General features: G+C 47.0%; 1 protein-coding gene across 1 annotated transcript; it reads right to left on the bottom strand.

The window, feature by feature from the left end:
* Positions 1 to 386: 386 nt before the first annotated feature.
* On the bottom strand, positions 387 to 13,791 carry F12 (coagulation factor XII). Its single transcript, XM_028163412.2, is given in 17 exon segments — positions 387 to 554; positions 646 to 750; positions 753 to 816; positions 1,371 to 1,512; positions 1,608 to 1,670; positions 1,673 to 1,716; positions 1,964 to 2,195; positions 2,299 to 2,528; positions 2,614 to 2,785; positions 2,932 to 3,036; positions 3,202 to 3,333; positions 3,473 to 3,583; positions 3,867 to 3,900; positions 3,903 to 3,939; positions 4,633 to 4,750; positions 12,990 to 13,047; positions 13,735 to 13,791. Coding segments are annotated over 17 exon segments (1,872 nt in total).
* Positions 13,792 to 14,852: the final 1,061 nt, after the last annotated feature.

The raw sequence follows: 14,852 nt of genomic DNA on the forward strand, positions 1-14,852 counted from the left end.
GGTTGAGAACTCCTGTTCTATAAACTTAAAATATTAGTTTCATACTTGTGGAGTCACCTTGCACAGGTTTGGTACACAGTGTGGCTTAGTAAATGTCAGCTGGACATGAATCTAAACCTTGCATCAGATCTCAATAGATTCTGTTCTCTGAAGGGGTGTGGAGAAGTTGAGCACCGGTATACTATCTTGGCATTTCCCGACGGGACCCCTGAAGAGCTGGGCCTTTCAAGCATCTTCAAAAGCACTTTACTGAGTTCTATGCCATGCCTGGCGCCGGGCTGGCAGCGCTGGTGGGAATGGAACACATTCCTTGCTATCCATGATCATGCCTCAGCCATGCTTCCATTCCAGAATTGCCCAGGAGGGAAAGACGAGTCCCGGGACGGTCAGGAAGCGGTGTGCTCCCGGATCCAGGCTAGGTAGTTGGCCACGTCGGTGTATACACCCGGCTTGTGGCGGTCGCCACAACCTGAACCCCAGCTGAAGATGCCCCGCAGGGTGAACTGGAGCTCTGCGGTCTCATCCTCACACACCAGAGGGCCCCTGGAGTCACCCTGGGTCGGGGACACGCGGCTCAGCGCCCTTGGCTTGGGGTCTGCACTTGACCGGGTTGGAAGAGGGCACCAAGCGGGTCCAAGGGCTCACCTGGCACGCGTCAGGAGGAAGCCAGCGCGGAGCATGCCGGGGGGTGGAGGCGGCTCCGTGCACGTCGGGGGCGGAGCAGCGCTCCGGACGGATGAGTGGCACCTGAGTGCCGCTTCTTCCTTCTACTGCAGGAAGCTGGAATATTCCCCTGACCCTGCGAATCGAGAGCGCCTTTCTCACACCCCTCCCGACTCCTCTCCGCCCAGGCCATGGACCTGGCTGCGCCAGGCTCTTTCAAACCCGCTCATCTCCTGCCTCCCTCGCAGCAAGCCCGAGAGGGAGTGAGTTGCCTTTAACACTATTTCATAGACGAGAAAACTGAGGCCAGAGAGGAGCGGTGATGTGAATGAACCAGGAGGAAGCAGGACTGCTTCGGAACCCCACCCCCACTTCCCATCCAGTGTCTCAAAACCTTGGTCCCCATCCAGCCCACCTGCTGCTCCAGCGCGGACCAGCGTCCTAGTAGCCCTTGCAGCCCTGTGCCCAGAGGGAATCAAGAGAAAGTGCGATTCTCCCGGTACGCCTCAGATTTGGGGACGCCCCCCAACAGTGAATACCAAGCTCTTGGAGAAGCAGACTGAAGAGACAAGGGCCCTGCACGTCCTCACAACCCACCAGGTCGGCCCCACCTGTCCCTGGCGGTACCAAACCTGCGGGCCTCTCTTGCCTACCCCGGTGGCCAGAGGTCTCCCTCCCGCCCCCAGCCGTTCTGCCTATCTTCTAACTGGTGACCCCAGCCGGCCACTTCGCAGAGCGCAGGTTCGGATTCGGCCGGGCGGGCGGCGCTATTCGGCAGGCACACTGGCTGAACGAAAGACAACGGGTGCGCGCAGCAGCCTTCAGCGCTCTCCTGCAGGCGCACCAGAGCTAACCCAAGCGGGGAGGAGCATGAGACCGGGACGCTAGGACTTCGAGCCCTGCCCACCCTTTCCCCTGATCCCCGCGGGGGCGCCCCCACGCACCCAGGTCGTGCTGGTAGGTGATACGCGAGAAGGCCTCGTGCAGGGGGTAGGCGCGCACGACCAGCGGCGGTCCTGGCCGAGCACCACTGTCAGCTCCTCCGGCGCAGGTCTGGAGGCAGGGTCGGGAAAAGGAAGCGCGCTCAGAGCCGGCCACAGGCATCCTGCGGGAGCCCCCTCTTTCCGAGCCCCTTCTTGGGTTTCAGCTTCCTCCTGGGGAGCTCTGAAAGGGAGAAGGGGGAAAGGTGGGCGGAGACGCGGAGAGGTAGGGCACGTGTTCGGGTGTCGCGCGGAAGCTGGGCACAGAGGAGAGAGGAGCTAGGGATCCCGGGCCGGGAGCTGAGCGCTCAGGCACTCGCCGGTTCTGCAGGCAGTGAGCCGCGGTCAGCACCCAACAGGGGGCGATGAGGCTGCCGCTGCAGAAATTCTGGCCCTGCTACAGCGCGGCGATGTAGGGATGCGCCCCGGGGAGCGCCACCAGTTCCCTGACGACGCGGCTCAGCGAGGACAGCCGTTTGTGGAGCCGCTGTCCACAGCCCGCCGGGCCCGCGCTGGGCAGGGGAGTCCGCTGCTCGGGCAGCGAGCACTAGCCTGTGGGAGAAGCCCAGGCTGAGGGCCGGGAGACCCACGATCAGTTGGAATGTAGCTAGCTCGTCCCGTGATTTCTCTGCTCGGATTCTTAACCTTTCCCAACTACCTGAGGTCAGGGGTCGAAGCGGGGTCTGGGTCGTGGGCTGAGGTTTCTGCAAAGCCGAAAGCGAGGGCAAAGGGAAGTACTGGTGCCCCGATGAGATCCGGATCGGAGGAGGGATTTGGGGCGCCCCCGGGGCTGGGGCCTGGCATCGTGCCAGGCGGCAATAATTCCAGCTCAGTCGGTCGCCTCTCCAAACAAAGCACCACGGGCGGGTGTCATTGTCCTGGTTCCTGTAACCACGGGGTGGGGTTGGTTGAGAAGCCCTAGAGGGCCCTGGGGCGGAAAGAGACGCCCAGCCCTGCCCCACCCGCGCACCGGCAGAAGGCGTGGTCGCCCAGTCTCCGATTCAGCGCTTGCTCTGCGGTCACATTCCAGTAGGTGGCCTCGGAGGCCCACGGCTGACAGGGTGCACCCGAGAGCTGAGTCCGGGCCACGCCGCGGTAGCTGAGCCCGCGGTCGCGGTCGTCGTAGCAGTTCGCCTTGAAGTCTGGGGAGAGAGAAGGCTCCCTACAGCTAGGGTATGGAATGGTCTCCTGTCGCCCTCTCACCCACTTCTCCACTCTCCCTCCTCCCTCTCGGCAAGCCCTTCCCACGTGGGGGCGGGGCTTCTTCTTCCCAGACACCCTAACTCACCCACTTCGCACAAGCGTCCAGCGTAGCCCGTGGGGCAACGGCACAGGCGGTGGCCCTCTGCCTGTAGGCAGCTGCCCCCACTGAGACATGGGTTGGTACGGCAGACTGGGAGAAGGAGCATGCTGAGCCACCCCTAGGCTCAAAGACCCCCGCCCCCACCCCCCACCCAGAGAGCTCCCTCTTACGCTGGCACACCACCTGGCCTCCTGCCCGCCTTTCTTTCCCACCTTCTGCCCTCCTCCCTGGCCAGCTCCCCACCCACCTACTCACCCTGGCTGGCCAGTGGCTTGCACTGGGCATTCGGACCCTTGCACTGGCACTTGGCTACACCTGCCAGCTCAAGCCTATGCCATACTTCATTCTTCTGGAAGAACCAAAGAAGCTGGGGCTCAAAGCACTTCTCTGGGGACAAAGGGGTAGGGTAGCCTCAGGAGAGTGTGGGACCATGCCAAGTCTCTGGGAATCCACAGGACCTCTTCAGTAGGCCTGTGGCTGCCCCTGTTCCCCAGCAGCCCCTCCCCTGGCCTCAGCATCTCCTTACCTCTCTGGCAGTGCTTCCCAGTGAAGTGATCTGAACAGATGCAGTGTGGGCCGTTTGGCATGTTCACACAGGTCCCTCCTTTCTGGCAGGGGTTGTGTTTGCTGCAGTGATCTGAGAGATGAACACAGGGGGAGAAAGAGTGGGGAGCCTGAATCAAACAGATGGGGCCAAGTCCCTACCCAAACCTGCTTGTCTTTTGACCTTGGCCCTCCAAATTTCCAAGCCTTAGTTTACCCACCGGAAAAATGGGGCTACCCCCTCTTAGAACTTCTCCCTCTGGGAGGGAAGGAGATAGGTGGGCCCAGAGTCCCATATGTTTTAGATCTGATGATACCCAGGAGAGTAGCTAGGGTCGGGGAGAGGGCCCTGGGCCACCCCAAAGGTTGTGTGGCACCTTTCACTTTCTTTGGCTCCAGGCAGTATGCCCACATCGCTGATCCTTCTCAAAGTTGGGGGTGGTAGCACACCTGTAGACAGAGATAAGGCTTAAGACATGGAAGTGACCCAAGTGCCCATCAACGGATGATTGGTTTAAGAAGACGTGGTATATACACAATGGAATATTACTCAGCCATTAAAAAAGAATGAAATATTGCCATTTGCAGTAACATGGGTGGACCTAGGGAATACCATACTAAGTGAAGTAAGTCAGATGGAGAAAGACAAATAATATGTGATAGCATTTATATGTGGAATCTAAACAGTAACAGAAATGAATCTATATACAAAACAGAAACAGACTTACAGACATAGAAAACAAACTTACAGTTACCAAAGGGGAAAGCGGGGGTGGGGGGGATAAATTAGGAATATGAGATTAACAGATACACACTACTATACATAAAATAGATAAGCAACAAGGATTTACTGTATAATACAGGGAACTATATTCAATATCTTGTAATAACTTATAATGGAAAATAATCTGAAAAAATATATATATATAACTGAATCATTTTGCTGTACACCTGAAACCAACACAATATTGTAAATCAACTATACTTCAATAAATAAAAAAAGAAAGAAAGAAAGAGATAAAGCTTCCTAGCTCTGCCCAAGGGGCTGGGCTGCCCTTCCCTATCACAGCCCCTTCTCTCCAAGCAGGGTTCCTTGGACAGAAGGATGGGCAGAGTCCACCTCCCCCAGACCCCTGCTCCAACCCTTCCGGGGTAGTCTTACCAGGGTCGGGGCCGGGCCAGCCTCTGTGGATACATTTGTGATACAGCTGCCGGTGGTACTGGAAGGGGAAGTGGCAGGGCTCCCTGGTGACAGTGAGAACTGCAGGGGTAACACACTCCTTAATGACTTTCCCCGTGCCCCATTGCCCAGGTACCACCCCTCAGAGTCTGGTTGGAAAAAGGATAGACCTTTGAAAAGATCATTGTGCCTTCAAGACCACATCCTGCTTAAGAGTTGGGTTTCTGGAGTCAGTTGGTGGACTCCTGACTCCACCAACTACTAACTGCGTGACTTTAGACAAGTCTGCAGCCTCCAGGCCTAGAAGAGTGCTTGCCGCAAAGTAGGCACTTAATAAATACTTGTTGAATGTTGAAGTCACTTGACCACTCTGAGCCTTAGTTTTCTCATCTGTTAAAAATGGCAAAAATCATACATAGTACAGATGAAGGGTTTCAGTTTTGCAAGATGCAAAGAATTCTGGAGACAGATGGTCGTAATGATTGCACAACAATATGAGTGTACTTAATATCACTGAACTGTACACTTAAAAATGGTTGAGACAGGGATTCCCTGGTGGCGCAGTGGATAAGAATCCGCCTGCCAATGCAGGGGACACGGGTTCAAGCCCTGGTCCGGAAAGATCCCACACGCCGCAGAGCAGCTAAGCCCGTGCGCCACAACTACTGAGCCTGCGTGCTGCAGCTACTGAAGCCTGCATGTCTACACACCTAGAGCCCGTGCTCCGCAATAAGAGAAGCCACCGCAATGGGAAGCCTGTGCACCGCAACGAAGAGTAGCCCCCACTCGTGGCAACTAGAGATAAACCCTGCGCGCAGCAACAAAGACCCAACTCAGACAAAAGTAAATAAATAAATACATTTATTTTTTAAAAACCCAGCATGTCAGTATGGTCCTATTTTTGTACAAACATATTTACATATGCATAAAAAATAAATCTAGAATGAAATCTCCAAAATTTGTAACAGTGGTTTTTGGAAGATAGTGGATTATGGATGACTTTTCCTTCTTTTCTATTTCTGTAATTTATAAAGTTTTTACAAAAAAAATATTGCTATTGTAATTTTTAAAAATAGTACAATTGAGCCTCATTCAGATTCTGTATTTGCTTATCTGCACTTCTTGCTAAAATTTATCTGTAACCCCAAACCAATACTCAAGGTGCTTTCACTGTCATTTGTGGACATGCACAGAGTGGTGAAAAATTTGAGTCACCCCAAGTGCACATTCCCAGCTGAGGTCAAACAAGGTGATGCTCTGCTTCTTGTTTCAACTCCTACTGTAAACAAGTGTCTTTTTTTTTTTAATTTTTAAATTTTATTTTTTTTTATACAGCAAGTTCTCATAAGTTATCCATTTTATACATATTAGTGTATATATGTCAATCCCAATCTCCCAATTCATCACACCACCCCACCCCTGCCACTTTCCCCCCTTGTTTTCCATATGTTTGTTCTCTACATCTGTGTCTCAATTTCTGCGCTGCAAACTGGTTGATTTGTACCATTTTTCTAGGTTCCACATATATGCGTTAATATACGACATTTGTTTTTCTCTTTCTGACTTACTTCACTCTGTATGACAGTCTCTAGATCCATCCACGTCTCTACAAATGACCCAATTTCGTTCCCTTTTATGGCTGAGTAATATTCCATTGTTTATATGTACCACATCTTCTTTATCCATTTGTCTGTCGATGGGCATTTACGTTGCTTCCATGTCCTGGCTATTGTAAATAGTGCTGCAATGAACATTGGGGTGCATATGTCTTTTTGAATTATGGTTTTCTCTGGGTATGTGCCCAGTAGTGGGATTTCTGGGTCATATGGTAATTCTATTTTTAGTTTGTTAAGGAACCAACATACTGTTCTCCGTAGTGGTTGTATCAATTTACATTCCACCAACAGTGCAAGAGGGTTCCCTTTTCGCCACACCCTCTCCAGCATTTGTTGTTTGTAGATTTTCTGATGATGCCCATTCTAACTGGTGTGAGGTGATACCTCATTGTAGTTTTGATTTGCATTTCTCTAATAATTAGTGATGTTGAGCAGCTTTTCATGTGCTTCTTGGCCATCTGTATGTCTTCTTTGGAGAGATGTCTATTTAAGTCTTCTGCCCATTTTTCGATTTGGTTGTTTGTTTTTTTAATATTGAGCTCCATGAGCTGTTTATATATTTTGGAGATTAATCCTTTGTCCATTGATTCGTTTGCAAATATTTTCTCTCATTCTGAGGATTGTCTTTTCATCTTGTTTGTAGTTTCCTTTGCTGTGCAAAAGCTTTGAAGTTTCATTAGGTCCCATTTGTTTATTTTTGTTTTTATTTCCATTACTCTAGGAGGTGGATCAAAAAAGATCTTGCTGTGATTTATGTCAAAGAGTGTTCTTCCTATGTTTTCCTCTAAGAGTTTTATAGTGTCCGGTCTCACATTTAGGTAGCTAATCCATTCTGAGTTTATTTTTGTGATGGTGTTAGGGAGTGTTCTAATTTCATTCTTTTACATGTAGCTGTCCAGTTTTCCCAGCACTACTTATTGAAGAGACTGTCTTTTCTCCATTGTATGTCCTTGCCTCCTCTGTCAAATATACAGTGACCACATGCACGTGGGTTTATCTCTGGGCTTTCTATCCTGTTCCATTGATCTATATTTCTGTTTTTGTGCCAGTACCATATTGTCTTGATTACTGTAGCTTTGTAGTATAGTCTGAAGTCAGGGAGGCTGATTCCTCCAGCTTCGTTTTTTTCCCTCAAGATTGCTTTGGCTATTTGGGGTCTTTTGTGTCTCCATACAAATTTTAAGATTTTTTGTTCTAGTTCTGTAAAAAATGCCAGTGGTAATTTGATAAGGATTGCATCGAATCTGTACATTACTTTGGGTAGTATAGTCATTTTCACAATACTGATTCTTCCAATCCAAGAACACGGTATATCTCTCCATCTGTTGGTATCATCTTTAATTTCTTTCATCAGTGTCTTATAGTTTTCTGCATACAGGTCTTTTGTCTCCCTAGGTAGGTTTATTCCTAGGTATTTTATTCTTTTTGTTGCAATGGTAAATGGGAGTGTTTCCTTAATTTCTCTTTCAGATTTTTCATCATTAGTGTATAGGAATGCAAGAGATTTCTGTGCATTAATTTTGTATCCTGCAACTTTACCAAATTCATTGATTAGCTCTAGTCGTTTTCTGGTGGCATCTTTAGGACTCTCTATGTATAGTATCATGTCATCTGCAAACAGTGACAGTTTTACTTCTTCTTTTCCAATTTGCATTCCTTTTATTTCTTTTTCTTCTCTGACTGCCGTGGCTAGGACTTCCAAAGCTATGTTGAATAATAGTGGTGAGAGTGGACATCCTTGCCCTTGCTTGTTCCTGATCTTAGAGGAAATGCTTTCAGTTTTTCACCATTGAGAATGATGTTTGCTGTGGGTTTGTCATATATGACCTTTATTATGTTAAGGTAGGTTCCCTCTATGCCCACTTTCTGGAGAGTTTTTATCATAAATGGGTGTGAATTTTGTCAAAAGCTTTTTCTGCATCTATTGAGATGATCATATGGTTTTTCTTCTTCAATTTGTTAATATGGTGTATCACATTGATTGATTTGCGTATATTGAAGAATCCTTGCATCCCTGGGATAAATCCCACTTGATCATGGTGTATGATCCTTTTAATGTGTTGTTGGGTTATGTTTGCTACTATTTTGTTGAGGTTTTTTGCATCTATATTCATCGGTGATATTGGTCTGTAATTTTCTTTTTTTGTAGTGTCTTTGTCTGGTTTTGGTATCAGGGTGATGGTGGCCTCATAGAATGAGTTTGGGAGTGTTCCTTCCTCTGCAATTTTTTGGAAGAGTTTGAGAAGGATGGGTGTTAGCTCTTCTCTAAGTGTTTGATAGAATTCACCTGTGAAGCCATCTGGTCCTGGACTTTTGTTTGCTGGAAGATTTTTAATCACAGTTTCAATTTCATTATTTGTGATTGGTCTGTCCATATTTTCTATTTCTTCCTGGTTCAGTCTTGGAAGGCTATACCTTTCTAAGAATTTGTCCATTTCTTCCAGGTTGTCCATTTTATTGGCATAGAGTTGCTTGTAGTAGTCTCTTAGGATGCTTTGTATTTCTGCAGTGTCTGTAGTAACTTCTCCTTTTCATTTCTAATTTTATTGATTTTAGTCCTCTGCCTCTTTTTCTTGATGAGTCTGGCTAATGGTTTATCAATTTTGTTTATCTTCACAAAGAACCAGCTTTTAGTTTTATTGATCTTTGCTATTGTTTTCTTTGTTTCTATTTCATTTATTTCTGCTCTGATCTTTATGATTTCTTTCCTTCTACTAACTTTGGGTTTTGTTTGTTCTTCTTTCTCTAGTTCCTTTAGGTGTAAGGTTAGATTGTTTATTTGAGATGTCTGTTGTTTCTTGAGGTAGGATTGTATCGCTATAGACTTCCCTCTTAGAACTGCTTTTGCTGCATCCCGTAGGTTTTGGATCATCGTGTTTTCATTGTCATTTGTCTCTAGGTACTTTTTAATTTCCTCTTTGATTTCTTCAGTGATCTCTTGGTTATTTAGTAACGTATTGTTTAGCCTCCATGTGTTTGTGTTTTTTATATTTTTTTCCTTGTAATTGATTTCTAATCTCATAGCGTTGTGGTCAGAAAAGGTGCTTGATATGATTTCAATTTTCTTAAATTTACTGAGGCTTGATTTGTGACCCAAGATGTGATCTATCCTGGAGAATGTTCCATGTGCCCTTGAGAAAAAAGTGTAATCTGCTGTTTTTGGATGGAATGTCCTATAAATATCAATTAAATCTATCTGGTCTACAGTGTCATTTAAAGCTTGTGTTTCCTTATTAATTTTCTGTTTGGATGATCTGTCCATTGGTGTAAGTGAGGTGTTAAAGTCCCCCACTATTGTTGTGTTACTGTCGATTTCCTCTTTTATAGCTGTTAGCAGTTGCCTTGTGTATTGAGGTGCTCCTATGTTGGGTGCATATATATTTATAATTGTTGTATCTTCTTCTTGGATTGATCCCTTGATCATTATGTAGTGTCCTTCCTTGTCTCTTGTAACATTCTTTATTTTAAAGTCTATTTTATCTGATATGAGAATTGCTACTCCAGCTTTCTTTTGATTTCCATTTGCATGGAATATCTTTTTCCATCCCCTCACTTTCAGTCTGTATGTGTCCCTAGGTCTGAAGTGGGTCTCTTGTAGACAGCATATATATATATGGGTCTTGTTTTTGTATCCATTCAGTGAGCCTGTGTCTTTTGGTTGGAGCATTTAATCCATTCACGTTTAAGGTAGTTATTGATATGTATGTTCCTATTACCTCTTTCTTAATTGTTTGGGGTTTGTTTTCGTAGGTCCTTTTCTTCTCTTGTTTTCCACTTAGAGAAGCTCCTTTAGCATTTGTTGTAGAGCTAGTTTGGTGGTGCTGAATTCTCTTAGCTTTTGCTTGTCTGTAAAGCTTTTGATTTTTCCATCGAATCTGAATGAGATCCTTGCCAGGTAGAGTAATCATGGTTGTAGGTTCTTCCCTTTCATCACTTTAAATATGTCATGCCACTCCCTTCTGGCTTGTAGAGTTTCTGCTGAGAAATCAGCTGTTAAGCTTATGGGAGTTCCCTTGTATGTTATTTGTCGTTTTTCCCTTGCTGCTTTCAATAATTTTTCTTTGTCTTTAATTTTTGCCAAGTTGATTACTATGTGTCTTGGTGTGTTACTCCTTGGGTTTATCCTGTATGGGACTCTCTGCACTTCCTGCACTTGGGTGGCTATTTCCTTTCCCATGTTAGGGAAGTTTTTGACTATAATCTCTTCAAATATTTTCTTGGGTCCTTTCTCTCTCTCTTCTCCTTCTGGGACCCCTATAATGAGAATGTTGTTGCGTGTAATGTTGTCCCAGAGGTCTCTCAGGCTGTCTTCATTTCTTTTCATTCTTTTTTCTTTATTCTGTTCCACAGCAGTGAATTCCACCATTCTGTCTTCCAGGTCACTTATTCGTTCTTCTGCCTCAGTTATTCTGGTATTGATTCTTTCTAGTGTATTTTTCATTTCAGTTATTGTATTGTTAATCTCTGTTTGTTTGTTCTTTAATTCTTCTAGATCTTTGTTAAACATTTCTTGCATCTTCTTGATCTTTGCCTCCATTCTTTTTCCGAGGTCCTGGATCATCTTCACTATCATTATCCTGAATTCTTTTTCTGGAAGGTTGCCTATCTCCACTTCACTTAGTTGTTTTTCTGGGGTTTTATCTTGTTCCTTCATCTGGTACATAGCCCTCTGCTTTTTCATCTTATCTTTCTGTGAATGTGTTTTTTGTTCCACAGGCTGCAGGATTGTAGTTCTTCTTGCTTCTCAACAAGTGTCCTTTTCATGCTGTATTTAGTGCCATGTTTTTCAAATTTTGTGCTTTTGATACATGATTTTGCTGTTGAAAATGGCCCCCAAATAGAGTGCTGAAGTGCTGTCCAGTGTTCCAAAGTGCAAGAGGGCTGTGATGTACATTATGGAGAACACTTGTGGGTTAGATAAGCTTCGTCCAGGCATGAGCTATAATGCCTCTGGCCATGAATTTAATATCAATGAATCAATAATATATATTAAGTAAGGTGTCTTTAAACAGAATCACACATAAAATAAGGTTATATGTTGATGAAAATGTTGTGACCAGAGCTCACAGGAACCTAACCCTATATTTCCTCTAGGAGCAATGGTTCAGTTTTTGCTAATTCAGTGTTCATGGTGACTTTATAGAACATGACTACCACGAATAATGAGAATTGACTCTATCTATTTCAGAGGAGTGTTGTGAAACTTAAATGAGATCGTGTCTATAAAACACTTACACAGGGCTTCCCTGGTGGCGCAGTGGTTGAGAATCTGCCTGCTAATGCGGGGGACACGGGTTCGAGCCCTGGTCTGGGAAGATCCCACATGCCACGGAGCAGCTGGGCCCGTGAGCCACAACTACTGAGCCTGCGCGTCTGGAGCCTGTGCCCCACAACGGGAGGGGCCGCAATAGTGAAAGGCCCGCGCACCGCGATGAAGAGCGGTCCCCACACCGCGATGAAGAGTGGCCCCCACTTGCCGCAACTGGAGAAAGCCCTCGCACGAACCGAAGACCCAACACAGCCAAAAATAAATAAATAAATAAATAAAGTAGCTATAAAATTAAAAAAAAAAAAAACCTGAGGGCTGCTAGCTCTTTAAAAAAAAAAAAAAAAAAAAAAAAAACACTTACACAGAGTCTGGCACATAGTACATTAGCTGCTATTTTGTATTAGAGGCCCAGTGACACTTGTGCTGAGGGCCAAATCAGGGACAGGACATTAAAGGAAGAGAGAGGGGTCTGAGACGGACCTTTAAGATGCAAATGGAGTGGACACAGAAGAGTAGGACCCTAAGTAGGTGATTAGGCAAAGGCAGGGCAGCTAGGTTGGGTCAGGCTAGAAGGAGGAGAGCAGTTTGGCTAGGTGTGGAGTGCTGAGGAGAGGAGGTGAGGTACTCAGGATTGCCTCAGTGCCATGCTAAGGGGCTGGGCCTGATCCCATCAGGGCAGGCTTGCCAGGGCAGGCTCAATCTAGTTTACAATTCTAGGTAAATATTTAGTGCCTGGAAGAATAAAGGCAATGGGGAACTATGGCAGGGGAGAGATGGCAGATATCCACCATCTAAAAGGGAACTTGATAATAAAAGCGAATATATTTTAAGCATTTACCATGCACCAAACTGTGGGCTGAGTGCCTCACTGGGATTAATGACTCATTTCTCCTTCTCCACAGCCCTAAGAGTTTTACCATTACCAGCCTCATTTTACAGGTGGGGATTTAAGCTTGGAGAAGTCAAGTCATTGGTCCAGAGCCATCCAGCACATAAGGGATGAAGCTGGGATTCAGAGGCATTTGGGCTCCAGAGCCCTTCTCTTGATACTTCCTTGTCTGTCAAGGGCCCTGGCCTCTGTGTGGCATGACTGATGCCTGCGAGATGTATCGAGGAGAGGAAAGGAAGGGGGAGGCTGGGGAAACCGAGGAAGACTGGCAGGTACTGGACCAGACACTCAGATACAGCCCCAGCCTTGCCCTCAAGGAGCACTCAGTTCACTATCACTCTGGATCCCCAGCACCCATGTGCACAAGACCTGGCATATAGTAGGCACTCAGGTCTGAATGCCAGCCAGACAACTCTAGGGATGAGAGTGAAGAGCGCCCAGGATCCTTCCCCTCACCCCAAGGGCCAGAGACTAACAATCTGCCCACTCCCTGCCATACTCGTCCCTGTTCAAGGGTCTCTCAGGAGGCGGACCCAGGCTACTTACCCACTGTGTGCTCACTCTCTATGAACTTATGCTGCTTGGGGGCTTTCCAAGGTGGAGTCTATGGCAGAGAGAAGAAAGCCGGGAATTTTCCCAGAAAGTCGTTGCCTGCCCCGATCCCATGCTAGTCCCCAGCTTCCTTTCACAGTCCAGAAATGCAGAGATTTCCTCAGAAGGCCTGGACCCCTCCTTCCTCCTCCCATTGTCTCCTCAAGGTCCCCCTCCCCCAGTAATGCAGGCCATGTCCTCATATCCACCAGCACTGTCTGTCTCTCTCTCCTCTACTTTGGCCTTATAGGCTTGCCTAGTCTTTCCAAACAGTCCTTCCAATCACCTAGACTAAAAGGTCATGGGCAGGGCTTCCCTGGTGGCGCAGTGGTTGAGAATCTGCCTGCCAATGCAGGGGACACGGGTTCGAGCCCTGGTCTGGGAAGATCCCACATGCCGCGGAGCAACTGGGCCCGTGAGCCACAACTACTGAGCCTGAGCGTCTGGAGCCTCTGCTCTGCAACAAGAGAGGCCGCGATAGTGAGAGGCCCGCGCACCGCGATGAAGAGTGGCCCCCACTCGCCGCAACTGGAGAAAGCCCTCACACAGAAACGAAGACCCAACACAGCCAAAAATAAACATAATAAATAAATAATAAATAAAAAATTTAAAAAAAAAGGTCATGGGCAGAGGCCAAGGCTGTGATAGGGCCATCCCAGGGCCATCCCAGTACAACCCTCCTGGTTCCCACAGCCCTCACCAAAACCGCTGACTCCATGCTCACCAGCAGGACCCCCAGGAGCAGCAGAGCCCTCATGGCGTCTGTCTGTTGGTCCAACCACTTGCCCAGGAGTCCAGATCAATAGAACTGGTCAAAGGTCCCTAAGGCCTGGGAAGCAGAGATTGGTCGAGCTGCCCTCCTGGGCTGTTTATGGAAAGCCAAGCAGAGAGTTTCCTTGATGGGCCCCCAAGGATGGGAAAGTTGGGAGCTGGTGGGTGGGAGTAGCATAATAAGGAGTGGGGTTCCTCCTCTCTTTCCCAGATAATGGAACTGGAAGCAGGAAGAGGGACCATCTTTGTTTCGGGTCCTATTGGGGATGAGGGGTTTAAGGAGATCCAAGAGAAGCTCCCTACTTTAGGAATCTTAGAGTCCATGGAGAAGTATATTCATTTTCTATTGCTGCCTAAAATTAACCACAAACTTTGCAGCTTAAAATAATACCCATTAATTAGTTCGTAAATCTGTGGGTCAAAAGTCCAGCACTGCGTGACTCAGTTTTCTGCTCAAGGTCTCACAAAACTGAGATCAAGGCTAAGTTTTCTGGAGGCTCTGGGGAAAAATTCCCTTCCAAGTTCATTCAGGTCATTGGCAGAATTCAGTTTCTTGTGTTTGTAGGACTGAGGTCCCTTTTTCTTTGCAAGCCAGGGGTTGCCCCAGCTGCTAGAAGCTACCTGCATTTCTTGCCAAAGAGCCCCTTCGATCTTCCAAGCCAACAACAGAGAATCTCCCCCACGTTGACTCTCTTACCCTTTGAATTTCTTTTTCCAGGAAGAACCCTGTCACTTTTAAGGGCTCATCTGATTAGGTGAGGCCCACTAAGGAGAATCTCCCTGTCTTAAGGTCAGCTGATTTGGGACCTTACTTACATTTGCAGCATTCTTCTACAGAAGCATCTAGATTAGTGTTTGATTAAATGACTGGGAGAAGGTATGTTTACACCAGGGAACTTGGGGGCCATCTTAGAGTTCTACCTACAAAGAAAGTAAATTATCCCATGGAAAAAATACTAAAAATACTAAACCAAGGGGTGCTAAAATATGCAACTGGAGCACAAAGGAGGGAGATAGGTTGGGCATGTATTATTTTTCCTGCCCAAC

This window comes from Balaenoptera acutorostrata, chromosome 2 (genome assembly GCF_949987535.1).
Source record: "Balaenoptera acutorostrata chromosome 2, mBalAcu1.1, whole genome shotgun sequence".
In the NCBI taxonomy this organism is placed as follows: Eukaryota; Metazoa; Chordata; class Mammalia; order Artiodactyla; family Balaenopteridae; genus Balaenoptera; species Balaenoptera acutorostrata.